This window comes from Ammospiza caudacuta, chromosome 7, assembly GCF_027887145.1.
Source record: "Ammospiza caudacuta isolate bAmmCau1 chromosome 7, bAmmCau1.pri, whole genome shotgun sequence".
Classification (NCBI taxonomy): Eukaryota; Metazoa; Chordata; class Aves; order Passeriformes; family Passerellidae; genus Ammospiza; species Ammospiza caudacuta.
The window spans coordinates 46,766,613-46,792,663 of NC_080599.1; the positions used below are offsets into that span (position 1 = coordinate 46,766,613).

At 44.7% G+C, this 26,051-nt stretch overlaps 1 protein-coding gene across 1 annotated transcript in view; it reads left to right on the top strand.

Moving 5' to 3' along the window:
* The window catches only part of ROR1 (receptor tyrosine kinase like orphan receptor 1), a 151,614-nt gene that overhangs the window by 108,829 nt on the left and 16,734 nt on the right, over positions 1-26,051 (top strand). Inside the window, exons 3-4 of the mRNA XM_058808585.1 lie at positions 6,142-6,429; positions 7,854-7,884. Of these exons, the coding sequence (XP_058664568.1) occupies positions 6,142-6,429; positions 7,854-7,884 (319 nt within the window). The remainder of the gene's footprint in view (positions 1-6,141; positions 6,430-7,853; positions 7,885-26,051) is intronic.

The following is a 26,051-nucleotide window of genomic DNA, read 5'->3' on the forward strand; positions in this document are numbered from 1 at the left end:
GATCTGGAAAGCCATCAGGCCTCGAGCTGTGCCTGCCTGGTTGGGGTCAGGGAGTTGGAGTTATCCTGGCTGGCACTGAACCCTCTGGATGGAGTCTGGGAAGGGAAAGTCAGGACAGAACTTCCAAGTGCATCCCAAACTGACTCCTGCACACCTCTGGGAAACGCACTGGAGGTAAAGCTGGGCAAGCTGAGGCAGCAGAAGGTTTCCTTTGTCCCAAGACTGCAGACATTGGATATTTCCTCGTGATTATCTGGACTTCTTTAACTCTGATATTCTTCAAGAGTTACCAGATCATGACTTGAGTGCAGCATCTCTCTTCCCTCCCACTGTCATTCCTCTTGTTTATTCATTTAAAATAAGTGAAATTCCAAGTGGGAGTTTTCCTTTTACCCTGTTAATAACAAGGTCTGGTGATCAGACCCACGGGGAGTTGTCTTCCTCTGTGAGTGATGGGCAGATCCAGCAATCCATGGGGAATCCTTTTCCCAAGGAATGTGTGTGATTTCCATCAGAAATCCTGCTGCTTCCTTCCTTGTCATGGAGCAGCCATGGAGCATGCCCCTCCAGCATCTTCAGTCTGGACTGGATCTTCTGGGTGGACTCTGTGTGTTTGACCTTCTCCAAAGAGAATTATTCCTCATGGAAGATTCCCAGTGGAGTGGGCTCGGTGGCGGTGTTGATGTTTGGAGGCATGGAGCACATCCAGGTGTGGCACCACACTGGACTCGTGGCTGATCCAGGGCTCTGAATGAATGAAAATGCAGCTTTCCCTGAGACACTTTTGGGAATTTTTCCAGTGTGTGCAGTGACAAAGAACCAGGGAGCTGCCAAACCTTTCAGTTCACAAGCATGATTCAAGGCCGGGTTCACAGAATCACAGAATGACTGAAGAGACCTTAAAAATCATCGAGTCCAACCCAGCCCCAGCACCCCAACTAAACCCTGGCACCCAGTGCCACATCCAGGCTTTGTTAAACACCCCCAGGCTGGATGGGATTTGATCAGCCTGGTCTGGTGGAAGGGTCCCTGCCCATGGCAGGGCATGGAATGAGCTGATGGCTGGGGTCCCTCCCAGCCCAGACTATTCCAGGATTCCATAAATGCAATCACCACTGGAATGTTGGTGTCCCAGTGCCTTACTCCAGCCAGGACATGTTCTGCTCTCTGTGCTGCAGTGCAGGTTTGAATCTTCAAATCCAGAATTAAGCAACTTCTCCGGGCCAGCAGGTGGAAAAGGTGTCCCCACATGCCTGAGGAAAGGTCTGGAGATGTTTGCAGAGAACTGTGTTGTTCCCCATCTGCAGTGGAAGGAACTTGGCTCACCAGCCTTTCTTGTGCACCTGGATTAAAGCTGGTTTAAGCTTGAGCAGAGATTTTAATTTTAGCTTTTCTTTGAATATTCCGAAAGATCAGAAGGGCAGAAAGAGAAGGATAAATGAAACAACAACTCTTCTCATAAAATGACCCTTCCAGGGTCTAATCCTGCATCCCCATCGTGCCTTAAACACCTTGTGAAATCAGAAACATGCAGCACACACGGTGCTGGGGGAAAGGTCTCCCTGTGGCCAGCAAAACCCTCCTGCAAGCCAAGAGGGTGTTACTGCTCTGAGCTGTGTCTTTGGTAATTTAAGATAGAGTAACCATGTGGTCACAGAGCAGATTAACATTCCTTGGCCGGCCAGGACGAGCTTTTATTTTGAAAGCCACCTGGGTTCCACTTAAAAGTAGTAGAATAGTGGAGGATTTATTAGGACTGGGCAGGCTCCTATTTAACAATGTCAGGGCAGAGCTGTGGAAATACAGACACTTTTCTTCTTTGGAGACACGCAACGCTCCACATTTCGTCCTTGCACAGCTGTTGCTGTTCTGTAACATCAAACCAGCCCAAAGTCTGGCCATGAAGGATACCTAATATTTGGGTTTTATATGCAGTGTCTCCAATTTATGCGCTCAGAATCATGAGGATGACTTATGATGTGTTGTGTTTGCCTTGGCAATGGCTCAAACCCAGAAATATATTTCAGGCTTGGCTTTCCAGATATTATCTCAAGTCATTTAAAAGTTCATTATAGGGCACCCGCTAGTGCTGCTCTAGTAAAGGGGCTGTCAGCATTTTTCAAGGGTTTATAACTCAGCCATTAAAAAAAAACCCTCTCTGTGGGCTGAAACTTGGCATTCGGGGTCTAGGCCCAGCAGTAAATTGTTTTTACAAATGAAAAAAAAAATCAATTTGACTATTATTAAATTATAGGTGGGCTAAATTTTATTTAGAACTCTTTCAGGCTATTCTCCCGTACTTCTGGAAATTAAAACGTTTCCCAAATGTTTTTATAGAGTGCTACTCTAAAATATGGACAGGCTTTTGTTCTGTGCTCGAAACCCTGAGATTTAACTTAAAATATAATAACAGTGCTTATCCCAGCATAGCACTTTTCACCTTCAAAGTGCTTTATGAGCATTATCTCATTAATGTACATAGCAGCCTCCCCATGATGTAAGAGGGATTATTATCCTCACTTTATGGCTGGAGACATCGAGCCAAAAGGTTTAAGGCTGTTTTTAAAAGGCCTTAGTTGCACAAATCCCATGTGAGCTTTGATTGGCTTTGGGTGTCTACTTCCCTTTGGCTCTTCTAAAAATCACAACTGGGCTGATTCACCCGGGGCTGCTCCGAGCCAGGATTAAACTCAGACTTTCCAAAGGCCAGTGCCACCAGACTGGATCATTCCCAGTGCACAAAACCCATACTTTCTTCTAAGAAATTGTCCTTTAGGTCAGAGGGAGTCAATCCAGCTGGAGGGCTCCTGGATGGCTGGAGAGGGGCAGATGAATTATTCATTGGAAGGGACCTTAAATCCCATCTCATCCCACCCCTGCCATGGGACACCTCCCACTGTCCCAGACTGCTCCAACCTGGCCTTGGGCACTGCCAGGGATCCAGGGGTGGCCACAGCTTCTTTGGGAAAACCATGCCAGGGCCTCACCCCTGTCACAGGGAAGAATTTCTCCTTTTGATGGGCTTTGGAAGGCGAGAGAGACAATAAAAATACAACTGGGCTTCTCTCTAACCCCTCCACACCAGGCAAGGGCAGCAGTGGAGGAGTTTGGTGCATGCCAGGGAAGGGATGCTCATAATATTTTGTGCCTCAGCAGAAATCCAGGGTTTTTGGGGAGTTCATTTTCAGTTCCAAAACAGCTTAATATGTGAGAAACATCTCCCAGAGCTCCCAATGGCTTCAAACCTTCCCTGTTTAAATCTCATCTCAGGTGAGCTGCTTGATCTGGTTTATGATTCAGATGCTAAATGTACAGATTTGAGTACTAATCTAGGGTGAATTTAGGAGATTAATTTGTTTTAGTTTTTCTGCAGTAGCTCCTGGAGGAAGGTGGAGAACAATCAGAGGAGTCAGAAGCTCCTGAGGCCACTTGTGTTGCTATTTACAGAGAAGTTCAGCCACACTTTTTCACTGATTATAATTTCTGTTGGTACCTCAAAATCCTTTTCCAGCCTTTGGAAACATGCCCTACATCCTCACTATTTTATTTGCCTCTACTGTATTCCTCAGGAGCTTTAACCCATCCTGTTCACTGTGCTGCTTGTCAGGCAGCCCATCCAGGGCTGCTTCCCTCCCTGTTGGGCTGGAGATGGCTGAAGGAGCATTATCAGGAATTAAATAAATGGCTGTGGTTCAGAAACGCCACACTGGGTAATTAACTGTGGTTCTCTGGTCCCAGGCCATTCGTGGGGCTTTATTAAACCCAGATTGTGCAGAGAGCCCAGGAATCCATGGGCTGGCTGGAGCCCTGCTTCCCAGAGAGGGTGTCAGGATGGCAGGGCAGAAATGTGCCTTGGATGGAGCTTGGAGAAATGGTCCTGGGGAGATGAGGAGCCAAGGGACACCCCTGAGGGACTTTGGACCCTGCAGGGCTGGGATCTCTGCTCTTTTAACCCATCCACAGGTTTCCTAAATAACTGGATCTATGAGAGTGCCAGAACAGCTGTATTTTCATAGAATCATGGAATGTTCACGTTGGAAAAGGCCTTTAAGATCACCAAGTCCAACCAGCACCATGTTCACCACTAAACCACATCCCCAAGTGCCACTCCACATGTTTTTTGAACATTTCCAGGGATGGTGACTCCACCACTGCTCTGGGCACCTTGCTTAAATGCTTTACAGCTCTTCCCATGAGATTTTTTCCCTGATTCCCAATCTAAACCTCCCCTGGTACAACTTGAGGCCGTTCCCTCTCATCCTGTCCCTTCCTCCCTGAGAGAAGCACAGTTTCACACCTGCACATTAGGACTTAATTGAAAAAATACACGTGGAAAAAAAAATATCTGTGGGCAGGGCCTGGGTGCCAAATGTTTGTCCCAAATGGCTCCTGGGACCAGGTGAGGATAGGGAGGCTTTGTTCAAAGTGCTGTGCAAACACAGGGTAAGCTGTGTACTAAACAGATTAAAAACAAAGGCAGGAGATACTGCTCCCCACAACCCATAATGAAGGGAGGAGCTGGGCAAGCCAAGATTACAGGAATAATTAGGGAAGTGGCTTACTTAGGCAGGCTGGGTGGCTGAGCTGGTTTGGAACGTGCTGGAGGGGTTTTTCACACTTTCAGGAAGGTTTCTTGCTGGAGTGAGCTGCAGGTGGACTTGAGAATGATGGAGCACAAGCAGCAAAGCACCAGTTTGGGGATGGAAGTGTCCAAGGCCAGGTGGGACAGGGCTTGGAGCTACCTGGGATACTGGAAGTTGTCCCTGCCATGCCAGGGGGTGGAAATGGGTTAACTCCAAGGTACCTTCCAACCCAAATAATTCTGTGATTCCAAGTTCACTGCCTGATTCTGGCTTTTCTTGACCTCCTGGTTTGGCTCTGAGAGTTCAGGAGCCAGATGCAATTGGGATTTCCCATTCCTTGGTCACCCTGCTGGGACAGCCAGCAGCTGATGGTGGCCACCGTTAGCTTTGAACCTCTGACATGGAGATTCCATTCCCCATCCCCAACCCATCTTGAAAGGATTTAATGAAGTGGTGAGTACAGGGAATGAGGAATGGCCTCTTCCTGAGGGATGCCCAGTGAAATAGCCCTGGAGAGAAGGCAGTGCTCAGAAATGGGTTAGAAGAGATTCATCTTCATAATTTTAATTTCATTTGATTTTTCAATCATGAACCCTATTTCAGAGTGGAGGTAATCTTCAGTACTCTTAGCCATGGAAACACTGAGTGAGAATAAAGTCTCCTTTCCCAGATATGATCCTTATTCCTCATCTCTGCAGCTGGTGCTTACAAAATCATGGATTACACGCCATCTGCTCAGCCTGAGGGTCACTAAGAATGGCTTGGAAACAGGATCACAGAATCCTGGAATGGTTTGGGTTGGAAGAGACCTTAAATCTCATCCAGTGCCACCCCTGCCATGTCAGGGACACCTTCCACTATCCCAGGCTGCTCCAAACCCTGTCCTTGGGCACTGCCAGGGATCCAGGGACAGCCACAGCTGTTCTGGGTCACAGGATTTGCACTTCTGAATGATTCCTTTCATATGTTCCTACATTTGGTGGGTTCTGGAATGAGCAGAGGCAGGTCGGCATCAAAATGAACAACTGGAGTGCTGAGATGTTTTTCCTGTGTTTTGGTTAGGAAAAAGAAAAGAAAAAACAGCAGCAGTGTTTTTTTCTATGTGCTAAATTAAGCCAAGTAGGAGATGTTGAAACAGCAGAGGGAACCCTGCTATCCACTGTGACCGTGCTCACATTAAAACTATACTAAAAGAGTAGAAGAAAGGATTTCATCAGAAGGCTGGCTAAGAATAGAAAAAGAAAGAATGATAACAAAGGCTTGTGTGTCGGACAGAGAGTCTGAGCCAGCTGGGCTGTGCTTGGCCATCAATTAGAAACAACCACATGAGACCAATCACAGATGCATCCCACAGCAGCAGATAACCATTGTTTGCATTTTGTTCCTGAGGCCTCTCAGCTTCTCAGGAGGAAAAATCCTAAGGAAAGGATTTTCCATAAAAGATGTCTGTGACATTCCACCTCCTCTGTGTCACTTCCAAAGACCAGCAGGAGCTTTCTCCACAACGCCATCCCTGCTCTGGAACCCTTCATCCCCCTTCTTTTCTCCCCAACCCCAGATTACTTCCTGACGCTGGACGAGCCCATGAACAACATCACCACCACGCTGGGGCAGACGGCAGAGCTGCACTGCAAGGTGTCGGGGAACCCCCCTCCCACGGTGCGGTGGCTGAAGAACGACGCGCCCGTGGTGCAGGAGCCGCGCAGGATCTCCTTCCGCGCCACCCCGTACGGCTCCCGCCTGCGCATCCGCAACCTGGACACCACCGACACCGGCTACTTCCAGTGCGTGGCCACCAACGGCAGGAGGACCGTGTCCACCACCGGCGTGCTCTTCGTCAAGTTCGGTGAGTCTGCTCCCCGTGAACTGACGCGGCTCCTGCTTAGGGGAAGGGGCTTGGCACGGGGAAGGCGGCGCGGCGGCAGCGTGGGGTTGTTGAGGTTGGAAAAGCCGAGTTTGTTAAACTTATTGAGCTTGGGTTATGCAGAGAGCCCAGGAATCCATGAGCTGACTCAAAATGGGCTTCTCAGAGAGGGTGTTAGGATGGCAGTTCAGAAACATGCCTTGGATGGAGCTTGGATAGAGCTCCTGGGTAGCTGAGGAGCCGTGGGACACCCCTGAGAAGAGAGACTTGGACCCTGCCATCTGTCCTGCAGGGCTGGGATCTCTGCCCTTTTAACCCCATCCACAGGTCTCCTAAATAATTGGCTCCATGGGCATGTAGGAACAGCTGTATTTTCATAGAATCATGGAATGTTCACGTTGGAAAAGGCCTTCAAGGTCATCCAGTCCAACTAGAACCCAGCACTGCCACCACTTCACCACTAAACCATGTCCCAGGTGCCACATCCATGTTTTTTGAACAGTTGTAGGGAGGGTGATTGCCTTGAGTAGACTATTCCAACACTTTTGGAGGAGAAATTTTCCCAATATTCAATGCAAACCTCCTTTGGAACAGCTTGAAGCTGTTTCCTCTCCTCCTGTCCCTGTTCCCTGGAGCAGAGGCCGACCCTCCCTGTCTGTCCTCTCCTGGCAGGATTTGTGTAGAGCCCCCCTGAGCCTCCTTTGCTCCAGGCTGAGCCCCCATTAATGGGGTACCTGGGCAGATTCAGACCAGAGGAGAAAAACTCCTTTTTTCTGAGTGACCTCTGTGTCTGGTGAGTGAGAAACCTCAGCTGGCACTGCAGGCTGAGGGCCTGAGATGAGCTCCATATATACCTGTCAGGGAAAATAAGCACTCATTCTCCCAAGTTTATACTGAGATAACTGCCTTCAAAGCTGGTCTCACCACTCTGAAGATTCCAAACAAGAAACAGGTTTTGTGTGTCTTCTCCCCCTCCTCCTCCACGGTCAGGGGGAAATAATTCACTGAGATGAAGATATTTGCACACAGTCCTGGTTAATCCTCTTTGGAGCTGGACAAATAACACACAAGGAATGATGGATGTGATGAGTTTCATCTTCTTTTTTTTTTTTCATAAATCTCCCGTGTTTTCTGATTTCTGATAAGAAATTAATCATAAAGTGTTCTCCTAAGGCAGTTTCAAGGGGAGGGTGAGCTGCTCACCTGTTTATTGTCCTCGTGTCATGTTCTGCAGCCAATACAGCCTTTTCTTTGGTGCTGAGGGGCTGCCACTCCTCTGTTCAACTCCATAAACCACAGGCAGCACCACAGACTGGTGCTTTTATCTTTTAAAAGCTTTTCAAAAGCTTCCTGCTTGCTACCTCGCCGTAACTCATCCTGCTGTTTTTCTTCTGTCACTTTTCCAGGTCCCCCGCCAACAGCGAGCCCAGGATCCTCGTAAGTCCTTTCATGTCTCTTCTGTGCCTTCATTAATCTTGCATTTCAGCAGGCAGAAGTTCATTTGTCATGTGGTGTGACAGGAGCACTTTTCCATTCTGCTTTTTAAGTCAGATAGGATGGTAATTTATTGTGACGGAGTTATCTGTCTCGCAGTGATGTTTTCATGTTATCGTGTCAACTCCTGTTTCTTAGCCCAGACTTCTTAATTTGCAATATTATTACCTTTGGGTCCTCTGGTGCCTTCAGTCTGTGCAGTGATTTCAGGGCACCTACAGGTACTTCATCCGTGTCACAGCCCAGTCGGGGAAATATTTATCACTACAAGCAGATTTTACTGCCCTGGGGCTTCTTGCTGATTTTCAGGGTCGTAAACTGTGTCTGTCTCTCTGTACCTGTATTAATAAACTGCCTGAAAAGATTTTTTAAAGATTTTTAAAAAGATGGGGTAGGTGGGTGGGAGCAGTGGCTGTTTGCACCGTATCTCCCTGTGTCCTGGAGCTCAGGTTTGGCTCCTGCTGCAGGCTCTGAGCACTCCCCACGTTGTATTTTGGCAGTGGAGCTTCTGTCTTGGGCAGTTTTTGAGAATATTCACTTCTATCTCTAATTTCAAAACACCTGATCAAACCTGCTCACCTTTTCAGTGCCTTGCTGTTCTCAAGTGTGATGTGTGGCTGTCCTGAGGTTTGGAATCAGTTTTGTGGTGCTTATTCACATCTCACATTGTGGAAAAACATTGAAAATCCACCTCTCCTGGTGAGGGGAGGGAAACAGACACCCAACTGAACCAGAAAATTCATCTATTAATGCGATAAATGCAATTACAAGGGATGTGTACATCCTGGGAGTGTGAATGTTCCTGGCTCTTACGGAAAACCTTCCGTGAATTATTGCAGAGGATATGAATGAGGAGAAGCCTCTGACCACAAAAGGATGTTGTAGGATGCCCTCTAATGGAACAGCCTAAAATGTGGTTTTATCTCCCCTTGTGAAGGTGCTGCTGTGGAGTCCTGGAGTTTGCTTTGGAAGAGCAGCTCTGTGCTGGGGTTTCAGGGGGTTCCAGCCCTGTTGGGTGATTCTGAGGGGCTCTGGGGAGGGAAGTTTCCTGCTGCTCTGGGATTTGGGGGCTGTTGGGCTCTCCAGCAGTTTGGAGAATTAATGAATGAGGTGAGAAAATGGGGATTTTGTGCTGCTCCCACCTAGTTTGGGGTTTCTGAAATTTGTGGGGTTAAACAACACCTCCTTGGTGGTCAGAGCCCACAGAGAGCAGAGCTGGGCTGGAGTTTCACTGTCTGGGCCACTCAGGATTGCCTCACTTTTTAAAACAAAATACATTTGGGAATCTTTTTACCCATTTTTTCTTTCTGGCAAGGGATTTGGTGGTTTTTTTGCTCCCCTTCCAAAAAACACCCCACAACTTAACCAGCTGAAATACACACAAAGGATGTGAAAAGGTGAAAAGAAAGGGAGATGTTCTCGTTAATAGTTGATTTTGTAGTTGTAATAATTATGATTTTGTAACCAAAAAAGACATTTAATCACACTTCAGTTGCATGTTGTGAAATGCAGGAGGGAAATTACCTCACATTCTGGTTCTTTGTGTTTGCTGCTCCTTGCATGCAGGGAATGTCCTGGGGACTGGATTGTGTGACTCTCGCGTCGCCTTCTCCCTATACAAGTTGAAAAATGAATTATGAAATTAATTTTGTTGCTTTTCTTTCTGTGCAAGCCAAGCTCATCTGTGGCAGTTTTCAAGCTGCAGGGTGAGAGATGAAGTACCTGGCTGTCCTCCCTCATCATCCTCCCTCTGGGGAAACACTTCCCTTGGGAACAGTTTGGGCCATAAAATCAGGAAAAAACCTGATGCGAATTCCTGGGCCTGCTGTTGCTATGTCTTTATCACCACCCATGAGTGCAAGGTGCTCTTCATTTACAGATTTCATTTGAGGATCCTGTTTTTACAAATATCCACCCACTCAGCCCTTTTCCCTCCATAATTTGTAGAAAAACAGATGGGCCAAGTGTGAATGGGAATGCCAGATGATGATTTCTGTGAAAGGGATAGATAACACAATAATTATTGTGTGTTCTTTTTGCTGCTTTCCCTAAGAGAAATGGGCAAAAAGTCAGATTTGGAAATCAGTCTGAAGGAAAGTGCTGCTGGGTGGGTAGCACTGCCTGCCCTGAGCATCCTTCCTTTAACTCTGCCCTGGGATCACATTCCATGGTCCTGCTCTGCTGCTCTCACTTAGCTTTTTTATTTAAAAAAAAAAGCCCAACAAGCCCTACTTGTGCTTTAGAAAGAAATAATTATTTATATTATATAAGAATAAAAATATTATATAAATATATAAAATATTGCTAATAAAATAAAATATAAAATATAAATATTATTAAAATAATAGAAAATATTTAATATAAAATATAATAAAAATAAAAATTTATAAAATAATATAAAATATAGTAAAGATTATATAAATACATACTAGTATATTATATTTCTATATTACAGAAATAATATATAATATAGAAATATAATATAAACATATATAATTTCTATTCTATTAATATATAATATTGTATTTATAATGTAGAAATATTATATACACACATGATTTTTAATATAAAATTGAAAAGAATATTTTGAAATATAATAGAAATATATAATATATAATACATAATAATATAGTATTGTATAATATAATATATATTGTATTATATACATTTAAAATAATAATAATAATTATAATATAAAATGTTATATCTCTGGGTGCTGCAGCTGCAGGGCCAGCTTCAGGCAGGTGACAGGAGGCTGTGGATGCCCATGTCCCACAGCTGGATGTGTCCCCAGGAGGCAGCTCAGGCTCTCCACTGCTGGAATCCTTTCCCCAGTGTGGATGGAGTCAAGGGCACCTCAGAGCAGCCTGGGAGGGACAGAGAGGTCAGGGAGCTGTGGCTGGAAAAGCTGGATTCATCACCCTCAGCTGATATATGTCCTTTTCTTCATGAACTTCTGAATTCAAACAAAAATCGGGTTGATTTAATACTTTTAGTTTATTTTTAGGGAGATCAAAGGCAGCATTTTGGTGGTTCACTGGTGTATTTGTGCATTGCTCTGTGTCTGTGCATTGCACACAAATTTATCCCAGAATCCCAGGAGGGTTTGGTTTGGAAGGGACCCCAGAGATCCCCTAATTCCAGCCCCTGCCACGGACACCTTCCTCTAAACCAGGAATTTGCACTGTAGCCATTGCTTCTCAAAATTTCCCCTCAAACCCAGATTTTTAACGTTATTTTTGATGTTCCTGTGCTGCACATCCCTTTGAAAGTCACTTTTATCCATCATGCATGGCAAGGTTGGTCCCTGCAGGACGCAGAAATGTGTTTTCACCTCGGGGATCAGAGCCAGAGATCAGAACCAGAACAGAATGGGGTCAGGGCACAGCAGAGTCCTGGGATGAGAGGGTTTAATGTCACCACAGAGATCCTGTGGGCTGGGAATGTTCTGTGCCCAATCTTTGTGTTCTTCTTGTCTCATTCTCCATTGTTCCCCTTCCCCTGAGCCTTGGCTTTGTGCTTACCCCAAGCTTTGACACTGCAGGAGAAATCCTGGGCACAAATCACTGAAATTTGGGGCAAGAACTTCCACAAGAGCTGCAGTGAGGGAGAAAAGGAAAATGCCAGTTTGCACGGGCTGGTGTAAAAATGAGCTGGAAAAACCCTGCTTGAGTGGAATCCAATAGGAAGAGTGCAGGAAAATGCTCTGTTTTTATTATGTACTATTATTTATTATTTATTATTTATTGTTAATTGTTTATTGTTTATTGTGTTGTGAGCATGTTCTGAAGAGGTTTAACCTGGATGTGTATGGCAGGGGTATATTCCCAAGTGGAATATGTGCATGCTGGTGCCAATATTCCTCTGGAACAGTCCTTTTGTTCTTCATGGAGCCTCTTCTATATATAAATACCCTAAATATGGCATTGTTTTGTTCTTTATTTAACCACTGGGAACGAGGAGAGGGGAAAAGAGGAGACAAGAGGGCTGTAACTTTAAGGAGCATCTGATTCATAAAATGAAACGAGGTTTGTGATTCCCAGAAATAAATAGCTTGCAAAGCTTGAGAAACCACAACCCCCCCTGGATTTTCCCATCTTTTTCAGTCATTGAGATTTATTTTTTTTATAATTTTTCTTTTTTTAACTTTCAGCTAAACACATCTGGGTTTTTCAGTAAAACAGATCTGTTTGTAAGGTGGCTGTGTGTGCCAGCAACAAGAAAATGTGTAAGCACTGGCCAGCATCCAGGTGAGGCTTGGCCAACTGTGTGTGTGATTGTGGATTTCAAAGAGGAGCACAGATACTTTCCTCTTTTGGCCACAGAAGGTAAAATTTAGAGAAGAAAAAATGCCAATTTTTTTGGCCAGAAGATTTTCACTGCTCAGCAGCATCCTGGGAGTGATGTCCCTGCACACTGGTGCCAGGTTTGGCTCCTGGAATCCTGGAATTCCAGCCCGTCCCACTTTTTGTGGCTGGCACAGAAACTCCCTCCTGCTGTTCTGTGACGGAAATTTTGAGTGAGGGCTGGACACAATTCCCAGGTGTTTTTCTGTGGGATCTTTTACAGTCCCACTGTGTGCTGGTGCAGCACTCGTTCCTAGAGCCCTGTGGGATGTGAGACTCAGCCCTGAGGTGGGATATTCCGTGCACAGGCCAACATAAATACATTTTGGGGGGGAAAAAGCCCCACGTGGAGCGAGGCTGGAGCCTGAGTGGCTGATGCTGACACAAACCATGTTCATCCTGCTGCATGACTTCATCCCAGGGCAAATAATCCCCCCTCAGTTTGCCAGGCAGGTTATCTGCCAGGGCTGCAGGGGGAATGTTCCCAGGGAGAGCTGCCCTTGTCCCCTCATGGGCTCTTTGATCTGCTGCACACTTATCTCTCTCGTGCCACTGATGCCTCAGGTTTGGCTTTTCTATTTTCACACCCTGTGCTGCTTTAGTGTGTGGGGCTGGGTTCACATTCAGGGGATGCTGAGCTCTGTGCACAGAGCAGGGAGACAAAACAATTCCTGCTCCAGCTGGGCACCAAGGACAAATGACCCAAATCTCAGCCCCAGAGCACAAACCCCGTGGGCTGGAGAGAGAAAAACAAGCAGGGTGGGACTGCAGGGGCTAAAGCTGCAATGGGACAATGAACTGCAAGGTGCAAATGGAGCAGAGCTGATCCCAGGGACAGAGCCCGTGCCCGGCCGTGCATTTTGGGGCCATTTTGGTTCATCTTGGGTGCAGCCCTGGCTGGGCTCTTGCAGGGGGATAGAATATAAGTAAATAAAGGTAGTATAGAAAGTAATCTTACCCCTAAGGAGTTGCAGCTGAGCCAATTATTAGAGATTAGGAACAGGCCTGACTTTACCTGGCCACAGCTGTAGCCAGTGAGAGGAGTGTTATAAAATAGTGAATTACCTGGTTGAGAGGGGAACTGGAGTCAATTGGCTGCTGGGAGAAGAAAGAAAAATCAGTGCTCTGAGGAGCTGCCTGCAAGAAACATCAAGCAGGTATGAAATTCTTGCAATAAGGAGACAACAACGTGTGATATTTGCAATATAATGGCGACGGGTTCTTGTGCTGCCCAAGGTGGATCCATGGAGGAGATCCTTTGAATAAATCCCTGCTTTATTCTGGAACTCTGCCCAGCCTCTGCTCCAGGGCAGCCTGCACAAGGCACCACCACTGTCTCACCTTTCTTCTGGATTGTTCTGCTCTGGCACTGGGGACAATGGAGTGGCTGCTGAGGGTGCTCAGGCTTTCGGGATTTGTGCTCTTGGATTTTCCTGAGCGAGCAAAAAGAACTGAAAGCCTCTGGGTAAATGTAACACAGAATTTGGGAAGCCGCAGTCAGGTCTTGTATGAAGTGCATTGGCTGCAGAGCCTATTCCAGGCTGTTTTATCACCTCAGGGTACTTAGGTAGCTAAATATGCACCTTATCTGGGAGTCCCAGGCTCCTTTGCCTCTCCACCTCCCCTTATCTCCCAGACATGTGTGGAGCTGAGCCAAAGCCAGGTTTAAGGTGTGTTAAGAGGGGCCTGTGTGAGGGATCAGCTTAAACTATTGCAGGAGTGGCCTGGGACAGGAAAGGGATCACAGGGACACAAAAGGGAGCGGAATCACAGGGTGGGCTGGGCTGGAGAGGACCTTAAATCCCACCCAGTTCCACCCAGCCATGGCAGGGACACCTCCCACTGTCCCAGGGTGTCCAGCCTGGCCTTGGCACTGCAGGGATCCAGGGGCAGCCACAGCAAATCTGGGAATCCCAGCCCTCCCCACCCTCCCAGGCAGGAATTCCTTCCCAAAATCCAGCTGATCCTCTCTGCTGTTCATCACCCACTGATGTTCATGTGAGCAGTGCTGCAAACAGCCGAGTTCTTTGCCAGGAAAAGCCTTAAACTGTGTTTTGTCATGCTGTGGCAAACCCACAGAAAAGAAATTGGCCTAGAGTTTGGTGAAAGACTGACCTTAGAAAGTGCTTTTGGCTTTTAAAAGGGTGTCAGATAAGCATTTCTGCAGATGCCAGCTGGAGTGCTCCCTTATCTGCGGGCAGTGCAAACAAAATCCCCTCCTGCCCACACGTGGCACAGGGAGACAGAGCTGCATTATCTGAAAACAAATTAATTGCAGAGGTGTCAATATTTTTTTAGGCAGGGAGTGAGGTGCATTAGGATTGGGCATGGGGAGCACAAAGGGCAGACAATGTGCCATTAATGTTTGGTTTTCCCTCTGTGCAGGGTCCCCAGAGCGGCCGCAGATGGGAATAAATGGGAATAAAGGGGTGGAGGTGGCCCCTGTGGGGTGCTCCAGTCAGGGTTTGAGGGTTTGGGGTTTCCATTTCCATCAGGAAAGGATTCCCTGGCCTGGCATGTGGGATTTGTGGCCAGATCCTGGGGACTGGGGGAGCTGAGAGTGAGGATAACACTGAAAGAGGCATTTGTGCTGTCATTCTATCTTTATTGCCTTTATTTATATATCAGACTTTATTCATATTTATATATATATATCAAGACCTTATTGCCTTTTTTAACCCTGGATCCAGGAAACTCTCAAATCCCTCCTGGTTTTTTATTGGACTCAATGATTTTTCCCAACCTTTATAAATCTATGATTCCAAGGGGACTGATAAGCAAAGCACAGATATAGGATAAACTTCCCTCTCTCTAATTGGATATCTCAGTTATCAGTCTTTCCTCAACATTAAAGAAATCCTGTGATGACATAATTTGACCCTGAAATACAGACTCTCTGCCTGTCTCCCTGATTTATTTAAAAAGGAGAAAAGCGAGGATCATTTTGAAGTTTTTGACAACAGAAAGGCAAAAAAGTAAATCAGGAAAGGCTGGAAAGTTGCATTATTTCTGCTGATCATTTCCTGCAGGGTGTTGTGTTCATGGAGATATTCTTCAACTGTTGTAAAAAATATTAAATATCATTAAACCCAGTTGGCAGTCTGGGTCTGACCAATAATAAAGCCAAACCAGACAGCCCAACCTGCGAATATTGTTCCTATTTGTTGGAACCCTGATTGCTGAGAATTTTAGACTTTCTATACTGACACACGCTAACGCTACATTTAACCTAAAACTCTAAAGAAAGCTTCCAAAATTAAATAATAAAACTAAAATTAAAAGTGTGGTGTTTAAATAGAAGTATAGAATATCACATAGTAGAAAATGTAAAGTTTTAAAATATAATAATGTATATAAAACAAAATGAAAACTTTATAACAGAAGCTAATCCTTCTTCATAAGTTTAAGTAGTATTGTTATTTAAATTAAAAAGTCCACATTACAAACCATAAGCAATTAGTTATTAAGTTAAAAATAAAAATAATTTAAGTATAATTTCTTAATTAAACAGTTTATCCTTAAAAAAGCCTTATAAAAATACAACTCAATTTTTTACTTTATTGACATCAAATACTATAAAACTCACAGTTTATAAAACTGTAATATAAATAAAACCTAATAAACATCTAAATCCAAACAAAACCTACCATCTCACACATTTAATCATAACAAAAAAGGTTCAAACACAACAACCATTAATGCCTTTTTCCTGGGTGTCACCCTTTTTGTCTGGGTTGGAATTCAGCCCCCAGCACAGGGGATCTGTGTTCCTAAACTCCACATTAAGGCTGACCCTAAAAGCCTGCTTGGAAACAAAACTATTGGATTTTATTAAACATTCTGAGCTTTTGTTATTAATTAATAATATTTTATTATTTTATTTAACAAATATTTTATTTATTAATAAATATTTTTTAATTTTTTAACTTTAAGAAATATTTTGTTATTTATTAATAAAAGCAGATTTTGATTTTATTTTTGCTGAGGCCATCAAGCATTTGTGTCAGAAAATGAAAACTGCAGAGCCCCTGAGCCAGCAGAGAGGAGGGAGATGCTGGCAGTGCTTCAGAGCAGTCTGAAATCTGCTTTTCCCATATTTCATGTGGTCATTCCAGGTAACAGCCCTTTTGAAGCCAGCCCCAAAATCCCTGGTGGAGCTGCTAAAAGCTTGCAGCAGCACTTGGGGCCAAACCACTGCGTTTTGGTGAAGCATTCCAGTGCTCAGGAGCTGGGCTTTGCTCTTTAGAACAGGTTTAATCGAAAAATTCCCATTTAGCTCTAATCAGAAGGACACTTTAAGTGGCTTAGAGGGATTTCTTTGAGCCTGAGGGCTGTGAGGAAGGAGCTGACAGTGTTGTGACAATGGATTTGTGCCATGCTGGCCTGGCTTTGGAAAGACTTGGCCTGAATGTGTGCTCAAAGAGGACAGATAAAAAATGATGTTTTAGAGAGTTTCTAATTCATGTGAGATTAAACCTGATCTTGGGGCAGCACATGAAAATCACTGATCCGTTGTTTGATTTCTGAACCCAACCCAGTTCCTTCTTCAGTGTCCTGGCACTGCAGAGCTGCTAAAACAGAGGTGGGAAGTGTTGTTTTGAGGACAAAGATTGTATTTTATCTCAGTCCCTGGCTTTGGGAGCTTTCTCTTCTGTTTTGGGGGTTTCCTGGTATACCTTATGCAGTTAAAAAATAAAATACAACAAAAAGTTAAATTGTTTGAAACCAAGGTCCTTGATTTCCCTCCCCACCAGCCTGTGGTGGGTTCAGAGCCATTCCAAGGATTCAGTGCTGCAGGAGAACAGAAAATTTGAGTTTTTCTGGTCTCCACTGCCTCTATTGCCCAGTGTTTTACTCCTGGGGAAGAGTGGGAAGGGCTGTAGGTGGAGGAGGGAAGAAGGGAAATAATTCTATAACCTGCGTGTGAAATGGTGTAAAATGCTGTCATGAGCTCAGTGTAACTGAGTCAGGAAACTGACAGATGAAATTGGGACTTAATTAGGATTTTCTGCAAGAGAAAATGGAACATCTCTCAGGTGGAACAAGTGGCTTTCAAAGTCCTTGTTTTGCTTCAATCCCTGCAGTGTCTGGTGGCCAAATACTGCTCTAGAACTTCCTGGGAGTGGCTGGGTGGAATAAAGAACTGCTCACACATTTCAGAGCTCACTTTTAATATCTGAGGTCATCCCTGAGGTTCCCCTGGGCCATAAGGCCTTTAATTAGAAGGGAAATCCTATTTAAAGGCCTATAATGTTTCTGTGGTCGCAGTAAAACCTCTCACACAAGCCAGCAGTCAAACCTCAGTGGGCAAATCTCAATCTCTGTCTCATTTTGTGCTTTTACCTCAGTGCCCAGCTGTTGCTGATGTTCCTTAGCAAATCCTCTCCTGCTCCTTTGGTTTTGTGCTGATGGGAGCCAGGGAAAGGAGGAACACTGAGGGATGTGCTGTACTCAGCCTAGTAAAAACACGAAAGTGGGAGTAACTCTGTAGTGACCCAAGGGGCTTTCATGACTTCAACAGGGTGTCAAACCTTGGGAATGAGTTTTCCTGCAAGGATAACATCACTGCTCAGCCAGCCTCTGTGTAGTTACTGCTCACCCCCAGTGTGTGCAGCTCCATCACAAGGTTCTGCAGTACAAGGGAGAGGATTATAAGGTGCTACATTATTTATCCTGGTAATTAAAACCACTCCTGATGTTCCAGCTCTGGCTGTTCAAAGCAATAACCCCGGGCCACCTCAAATACTATAAAAGGAGTTAATCATCCATTTCTGAGTGTGTCAAGTTTATTGATCTTGTTAACAGGAAAACATGTGTAGTTACCTGGGTGAGGAAGGAAAGCGCTTATCAGCTGAGCTGGTGTTTGGATGCTGTTGTTGGTGCCTGAGCCTGCCAAGATCAGTGCTCAGCAAAAATGAATCACAAATGTTACCTTGCCATGGTTCCCCGGCCAAATTTCTTGTCTGGGTGAGTTTACTTTAAACAAATAAATTTTCTCTCCCTCCTGATTTTGCTCCAGATGAATGGACACATTATTTTGCCACAGTTCTGCCCAGCAATTAGCACCAAGAGCACTTTGCAAGGCAGTCCAGTTTCAAGGTTCACAGCTGGTTTAGAGCTTGGGGGGACTTAAAATGAGAAGGGACTGATGCCTTGTGCAGGCTGGACAGAGTTCCAGAATAAAGCAGGTATTTATTCACAGGAATGGATCTCCTCCATGGATCCACCTTGGGCAGCACCAGAGCCCAGCCAGGGCTGCACCCAAGATGAACCAAAATGGCCCCAAAATGCACGAGCGGGCACAGGCTCTGTCCCTGGGATCAGCTCTGCTCCATTTGCACCTTGCAGTTCATTGTCCCATTCCAGCTTTAGCCCTGCAGTCCCACCCTGCTTGTTTTTCTCTCTCCAGCCCACGGGGTTTGTGCTCCGGGGCTGAGATTTGGGTCATTTGTCCTTGGTGCCCAGCTGGAGCAGGAATTGTTTTGTCTCCCTGCTCTGTGCACAGAGCTCAGCATCCCTGAATGTGAACCCAGCCCCACACACTAAAGCAGCACAGGGTGTGAAAATAGAAAAGCCAAACCTGAGGCATCAGGACTGTTGCAGTCCTCACTGCTGTAGAACTTCTCTCTTTGTGTATTGCTCAGTTCTGAGGATTTTTCAGTCAACTGGGTCGCATCTGTGGGGGAAAAAAAAGGGGTCATGTTGATTTGATGTGTCTTTAATTTCTGAACATGCTCCTGCCTGGATCCAGATGCCCCTTTAGGATCCTAAATGTACAACCACTCCTCCCTTTACAGCCCCGCTCCTGACTCAGCCAAGGTGGCCCTGAGAGGTCACTTTTCCACAAGCTCCTGGGAATTGCCCCCAGCTCCAATCCTGAGTTGTTTGGGCTTCATTTCAGCCATTCCCTGGTTTGCCTTGGGTGCTGTAAGGTCAGCAGATGTGGAGTGATTTGGGTTTTCCATGGACAGCCCAGGATCTCCTGCAGAGATCATGGAGGGGTTTCTTCTGCAGCTCTGGGATGGAAACTGCCTCAACCTGCCTGTGTTTAAATTCCTTTAGCAAGTCCCCTCTCATGTCTTCTTAACTACTTTTGGAACAGAAACAATTTTATTGCATTTAAATGATAAATTTAACTCTTTTAACACCTTTAACTCTGGTGACAGTTGCACCATTTCCATCGTGTGAGAAACAAATGTGAATTACAGCAGAAACTCTTCATCTTGGACTTGAAAGCATCACAAAGCCTCTTTTGCACTGTTGGCAGCTCTGACAGCTTTGGAAATCTCCATGTCTGGCTTTTGCTCCTCGTGGCAATTTTTCAGCATTTATTTTAAGTTTGGTGTCAGTTTTTCCTCCCCAACAGGTACCGATTAGGCCAGGAGCATCAGATGAGGATTTGCCCTTCCAGGAGTGTTCCCATCATTTGGAGAATGGGAAGGAGCAAGAGATAATGAGAGAAAAATATTATTCCAGCAATGATAAACACGAGGGAGTGCTCTGGGGAGTGTTTTGGGGTCCAGTCTCAGCCCTGTGGGGATAAACCTGAGGAACTCTGGGCTCCAACTCTGTATTTTCCATGAATAACATGGATTGTTGCTCCATCCTTGGCACTGCAGACAAAACAGGCAATCGTGGTCCTGCCAAAACCAAGTTCCTAGCTGGATCAAAGGAGCAGCAGGGGAGGAATATCAGGGTTTCCTTTGATTTCCAGCTCTAAATGCATGCATGAGGGGTGCCTGACTTTTCAGTGATGTTTGGCTTAATCCTCCAGGTTTTTATGCAGTTGCAAAATCCATGTTTTATGTTACTAGAGCACCATAAGGGTGAGTATTGATCTGAGCATTCCACCCACTCTGAGATAAATCCCAGCTTTAAAATGTGGTCCAGTGCAAGTGCCAAGTGTGCCAGAACAGATGTTACTAAAATAAGATTCTAGAAACAAGCCTGTTATCTTAAATAATATTTTTCCACGGGGAGAATGCATTAATATCAGCCATATCATGCATTTGAGCTTATCAATACCAATTAATTCCAGATCTGCAGCTGAAATGTTGCTGGCGCAGGTAGGAAGTCTGGCAGACGTGCTTTAATTTGCATCAAAACACCCCAATAATCAGGTGCAAAATGCCTTAAAAAAGTGTGATCCATTCCCAGTGGCACATTAACATAATTCCTCCTAATGCAAACCTCCAGGGGATTCCTATTCTCAATTGCTGGCACACAGGAATAATAAAATAAAACTAAATAAACCAATTGGGATCGTTTTATGTGTTGAGAAATATCAATAAATTCCATATCCTAAGACTTTGGTCCAGAAAAATTTTGTGCACATGAATTTTAAAATGTGCTTGTTGTGGGGGATGAAAAGTGGCTTTTTTCACCTTGAAAACCAATTATTGGCTGTAAAAAGGCTGTGAAGGGACAGCATTTTAGATGTTTTCTACAGACTCAGACAAACAATTTAAACTTGCTGAGTTTCAAACTTGCTGGCCTTGAAAAATTAGGTTTTTCCAACCAAAAAAAAAGGGTTAGAATGTACTTAATTCTTTTAATGCTGCTGCCAGAAAACAGCCAGGAAGGTGTGTTGGAAGATATTCACTTTTTTGGGCTAACATGAGGAAGAAGCAGGGACTGGCTGGGTTTTTTTTTTTTTTTTCCTAGAAACTGAAGTTTTGGGTTGGATTAGTCCCATTTTGGAGTAGAAAACTGCCATTTTTTTAACAATTCTCTCCTCCAAGCAGGATTTTCAGAATTTATGGCTGGGCGTCCTTCTCAATGATAACCAAAATATGAATAAATTTGGCCCTAAATTCTGAATATTCAATATTCTGAATATGAAATGTGAGAGGTTTGGTCCCAGGCTGGTTCCTGGAGTGTGGGTGCTTCACTCAGGTCTGAGCAGCCCCTGGAGAGAGGGAAAATGCTTTTTAGGAAAACAAACAGCTTTTTTCTCCATGCTTATCCCATTCCCATGGGGGCACAGAGGGACAGCTCTTGATTCCCACTGGAGCCAATTTTCCCTGGTGTTTGTTGTTTTAACAAGGAGTTTCTTATCTCCAAAGGGATCTCTGCAGAATTTCCTAGTTTGGGATCACCTGTGGGATCCCTGTAGAGCTCTGGCCATTCCCAGGTGAGGAATTTGTGGGGTTTGTGGGCACATTTATGATGGAGCTGCAGCTTTTGTGAGCCTCCAACGTTTTCACAGTTGTGAGCCTCGACCAAATAATTCCGTGAGCCCAGCTGCTTGAAATGGGTTTGGATTTAGCCCCAGCCCAAGTTTGTGATGCTCCTTAACCCGACAATCCCCACTGCTGAGGAAAGCTCTCAGGCCTCGCTCCCAGCAAGGCTCTTGAGGAAAATCCATTTTCTTAAAGCAGTCTGGGATTGTTCAGCTTGGAAAAGCCCTCTGAGATGGATACAGCCACCCCCAAGTGCCACATCCACGGGGATTTTGAATCCCTGCAGGGATGGGGACTCCACCATCCCCAGTCCTCATCCCTGATCACCTTTTCCATGAAAGAAAATCCCAATATCCAACCTAAACATCTCCTGGCATAACTTGAAGTTGTTTCCTCTCATCCTGTTCTCTGGGAGCAGAGCCTGACCGCCCCTCTGGCTGCCCTCTCCTATCAGGGAGATCTTTTTATCTGTGAAATAAAAACAGAATTAAACCAGCTAATTTTAGAGCTTGCTGTTATTTTTGCAGCAGTCGTGGGCTCCATTTATTGATGGGTGCAAATTTCTGGTCAAATGATGGCTTAAACAAGCTAACATTATAGGTATTATTTTTAATTAACTTGTGCTGAGGCATGTGTTTCACTTATAATTCAAGTGTCAGGTTTGTGAAGTCTGTTTCTCATCATGCTAAAGGTTAAAATATTAGGTCACCAGAAGAAAGAACTATTTGAGGCACAGAAGACAAATTAAATGTTAGGAGGAAGGAGAGGGGAGGGAGGAGCAGAAATAGAGCTGTGACTCCAGAAAATAAGGGAAAGCAGGAAAGAGTTAGGGAGAGATAAAATGGGCCAAAACTCATTTTGTGGGGTTCTGTGTTGCAGGTTTTCTATCAGTTTGAAGAGTTCAAAGCTGCATTTGCAGTGTCCTGATAGCCAGGAAGGGTTGGGATGTTCCTTTCTAGAACATCGGCATCTGGATTTTCAGAATTTAGGGCTGGGCAACGTTCTCAAGTCTAATCAAAATGTGTGTAATTGGGCCCTAAATTCTGAATATTTAGCTAGGAGGGATTTGGACAAAAAAAAACCCTAAAGGATGCGGCCAAGCCTTAGAGGAATTCTCTTCCCTTGGCCTTGGTGTCCATTTCCCAGCAGGTGTAGGACGTGGATGAGGATGGGATGGGCTCCAGCCCCATCCATCCCCTCCAAGGCCCCTCAGATCCTGAGGCTGATTTATTGATTTTTGGTCAATATTTAGCTCTAATTTGTGGTCCTAATGTGGCCTCAGTGCTAGCCTGGGCTCCCTGCTGCCATCCCACTGCAAATCCATCCAGCCAGCATCCCAAACCCACAGGATTTCTGGATTATTTATCCATACCTGGATTGGAGGAATCATTCAAAGCCACCATCAGTCTGAACAGTGAGGTAACAACTAAGTAAAGCCATTCCTTAGGCAGATCTTATTGAAATACTTATTTAATTATTACATTATTTAGTTATTAATTATGTTTTTAATCACAAAGTCCTAGAATGGTTTGGGTTGAGGAGGACATTAAAGATCATCTTATTCCAACCCCTGCCGGAAGCAGGGACACCTTCCACTATCCCAGGCTAATAATAATAATAATAATAATAATAATAATAATAATAACAATATTGTTATTATTAAAAAAGCACAGGATAATGAATTTTTTACTCTCTGCCTCTGCTTTCCCAGTGACCCATATCAGTCCTGGCTGCCCTGTGCCTTTCAAGGGGTGTCAAACAGCAACAGCTTTTATTCCCCAGAATTTTTCCCTAAATTACACAATGACGTGGAGGTCTGGGCAGTTCTCTTCTCTTTGCAAAGTGAAACGCAGAAATGTGCTGAAATATTATCATGAAACAGAGCCAAGGTGTTCCCATTTTCCAAGTGAGGCACAGGGAACTGGGGGCTGCTCTTTGGAAAGTATGAGGGAATTTTATTCATCTGTTTGCTTTAAGGGAGATCTGCCAAGTCAAAACCCTTTCATTTCATCCTGTGCGAAGCTGGAACACAAGGAGGGAACAAAATATAAATTATTTAACAATGTACAAATAATTTATACAGAGAGGGGGCACTGGGTGTACGTAACCATAAAAATAATTTATTGCTACACCTTGTAATTAAAGGCAAGGCAAAATGTCTTTCACCTTGTCAGTGAAAAAAATGTCTGCAGTCTTCACCCAGAGCCAAAACTTTTTCATGTCCACTTGGTAGATCTGGGAGATAATTCAACATTGATTTGCTTTTGCTCTTCAGGTTGGTTAATTCTCATAAATCAACTTTCTCTGTATTCACACCTCAATTCATGCTGGCTTTGGGGACACTCAGAGCATTTGGGACTTTGTCTTTCTTTGTTCTGTTCTCTCCTTTGGCCACTTTTGCTCAAGATATCCAAATTAGTCCAAATTAATTAGGATTCTTTCTTGCAGGATACTCATTTAAATCCTTCTTAAGGCGAAAGGAAAAAGGAAAGGAAAGGAAAGGAAAGGAAAGGAAAGGAAAGGAAAGGAAAGGAAAGGAAAGGAAAGGAAAGGAAAGGAAAGGAAAGGAAAGGAAAGGAAAATCCATGGGGTGGGGTAGGGATGACCACACAATTACAGCATCTCTGGAATATGCTTTTTTAAATATACTGGATTGTAAAATTAAATACAACATGATCTCACAGGTTCAGTTTTTCTATCAATATATGAAATTCTTCTAAATGAACTCACATTAAAGCCTGGCTACAGAGCTTTTGCTGAACTGAGTTCCTGGACTTGTTGTTGGCATTTGCTGGAAATGTTGGTTAAATCTGGGCAATTTCTGGTAATTTAGAAAAAGGCTGCAAAGAAAATTCAGGATGTTGGGAAGTGGAGTTTGATAGAGAACTTTGGTTTGTGTTCAGGAACCGGTTGCAGAGGGAAGTGGTGCCACAAACTAAGAAAATCAATATTGCAATCTGATTGTTGTTGTTTCTCTGCATGGGGATGCCCAAAAAGCTGCAGAAGTTCTGCCCAGTTTCAGAAAGGAGCTGCTTGGGAGGGGGAGCAGCCTCTGCATTCGCTGGAGCCTCACAGCAGGAGCAGCTGAGATAAAATCAGAGGATGGGCTGGGCTGGAGGGGATCCTAAAGAGATTTTGGCTGTGGATGAATTCCAAAGCTCCTCCTTCTGTGAGTTTGAGCGATCAGACACCTGGGCACGCTGTGAATTCACCCTTGGTGCTGTTATCACACCGAGCCGGGGGTGCTGCCACGGGGGGAGTGCAGCAGGATCCAAAAGCAATGGGCAGCTCCAAAATAAACACCCAGGCTGGGAATACTGACAGAGTGAGACAGAAAACGGAGTGCGAACCAAATCTGAAAGGAAATAATCTTAACGGTGCTGTGTCATCTGTGGGTCATTAAAATCCAGCTCTTTGTCCTTCACCCAGTGCTCACAGGGGCTCAGGGGTGCAGGCAGGGCAAGGAGCAACCCTGGATTCTGAGAATTTCAGATTTCTGTGCTGCCAGGCACTGACCCCCAAGAGAACCCTGCACTGACCTGAGGTGTGGAGAAGCTTCCAAAATTAAATGACAGAACTGGGATTGTGGGTGTGCAGTTTGAATAGAAGTGTGTGAGATCACATGGTGGGAAACTTAGAGTTTAAGGTTTATATATTTATATAATTTATTTTATTTAAATTATATTTTAAATCTATTTATTTATTTAAGCTTAGAGTTTTAAGTTTCATATATTAATAGAATAATAGAGTTTAAAGTTCTATATATTACTAGAATACTAGATATATATAGTAGTCTATATATCTATTATATATATTTTATATATATATATATTATATGTATTATATGTCTATTAATATATAACATGGAGGTTTTGGGGAAGAGGCTGGTCCTTCTTCACCTTCATCTTCACTTTCTTCTTACCTTCTTCTTCACCTTCTTCTCCAAGGGTTTGGGTGGTTTTGTGTAATTGGATAAAACGTCCCCATTGGGGGCACGGGTGGTTGGTTATTGGGTTAAAAGTAATTTAGTTGTCTTTGCTTAATTGGACAGTTTATCCTTAAAAGGCCTTGCAGAGAGAGATGGGGCTCCATTTTCAGTTTGTGAGAGTGAAGTGCTGCAGAACTCAGGGTTTGTGGGACTGTGACAGAGATAAGAACTGACAAACATCTGAGTCCCAGCGAGAAATTCCATCTTGTGCATTTAATCCCTGGCAAAAAAGAAGCAGAGACTCCACAGGAGTCAGGTGTGGGGCAGCTCCCGGAGCCCAGATCCCGGCTGTGCTGGGGCTGGGGTTGTTCCTGCCCGCCCCAGTCTGCACAAGGATTCGAGCCCATCCTCAGCCAGGAGCGCCTCCAGGCTTGCCCTGACTTCCAGGAGGATTTAAACTGGGCTGTAAGTGTTAACACGGTAATTGCTGGGTCGGGCCTAATTTCCATCCTGCTGGAGCCAGAGGGGCCTTTCCTTGTGCGGGATCAGGATGGAGAAGCACGAACACATCGGAGCAGGGATGCGGTGATTGCTCACGCCCAGCAGGTGAGGGATGCCAGGCACGGACTGCGGGAAAGAATGCGGGCTCAGCCT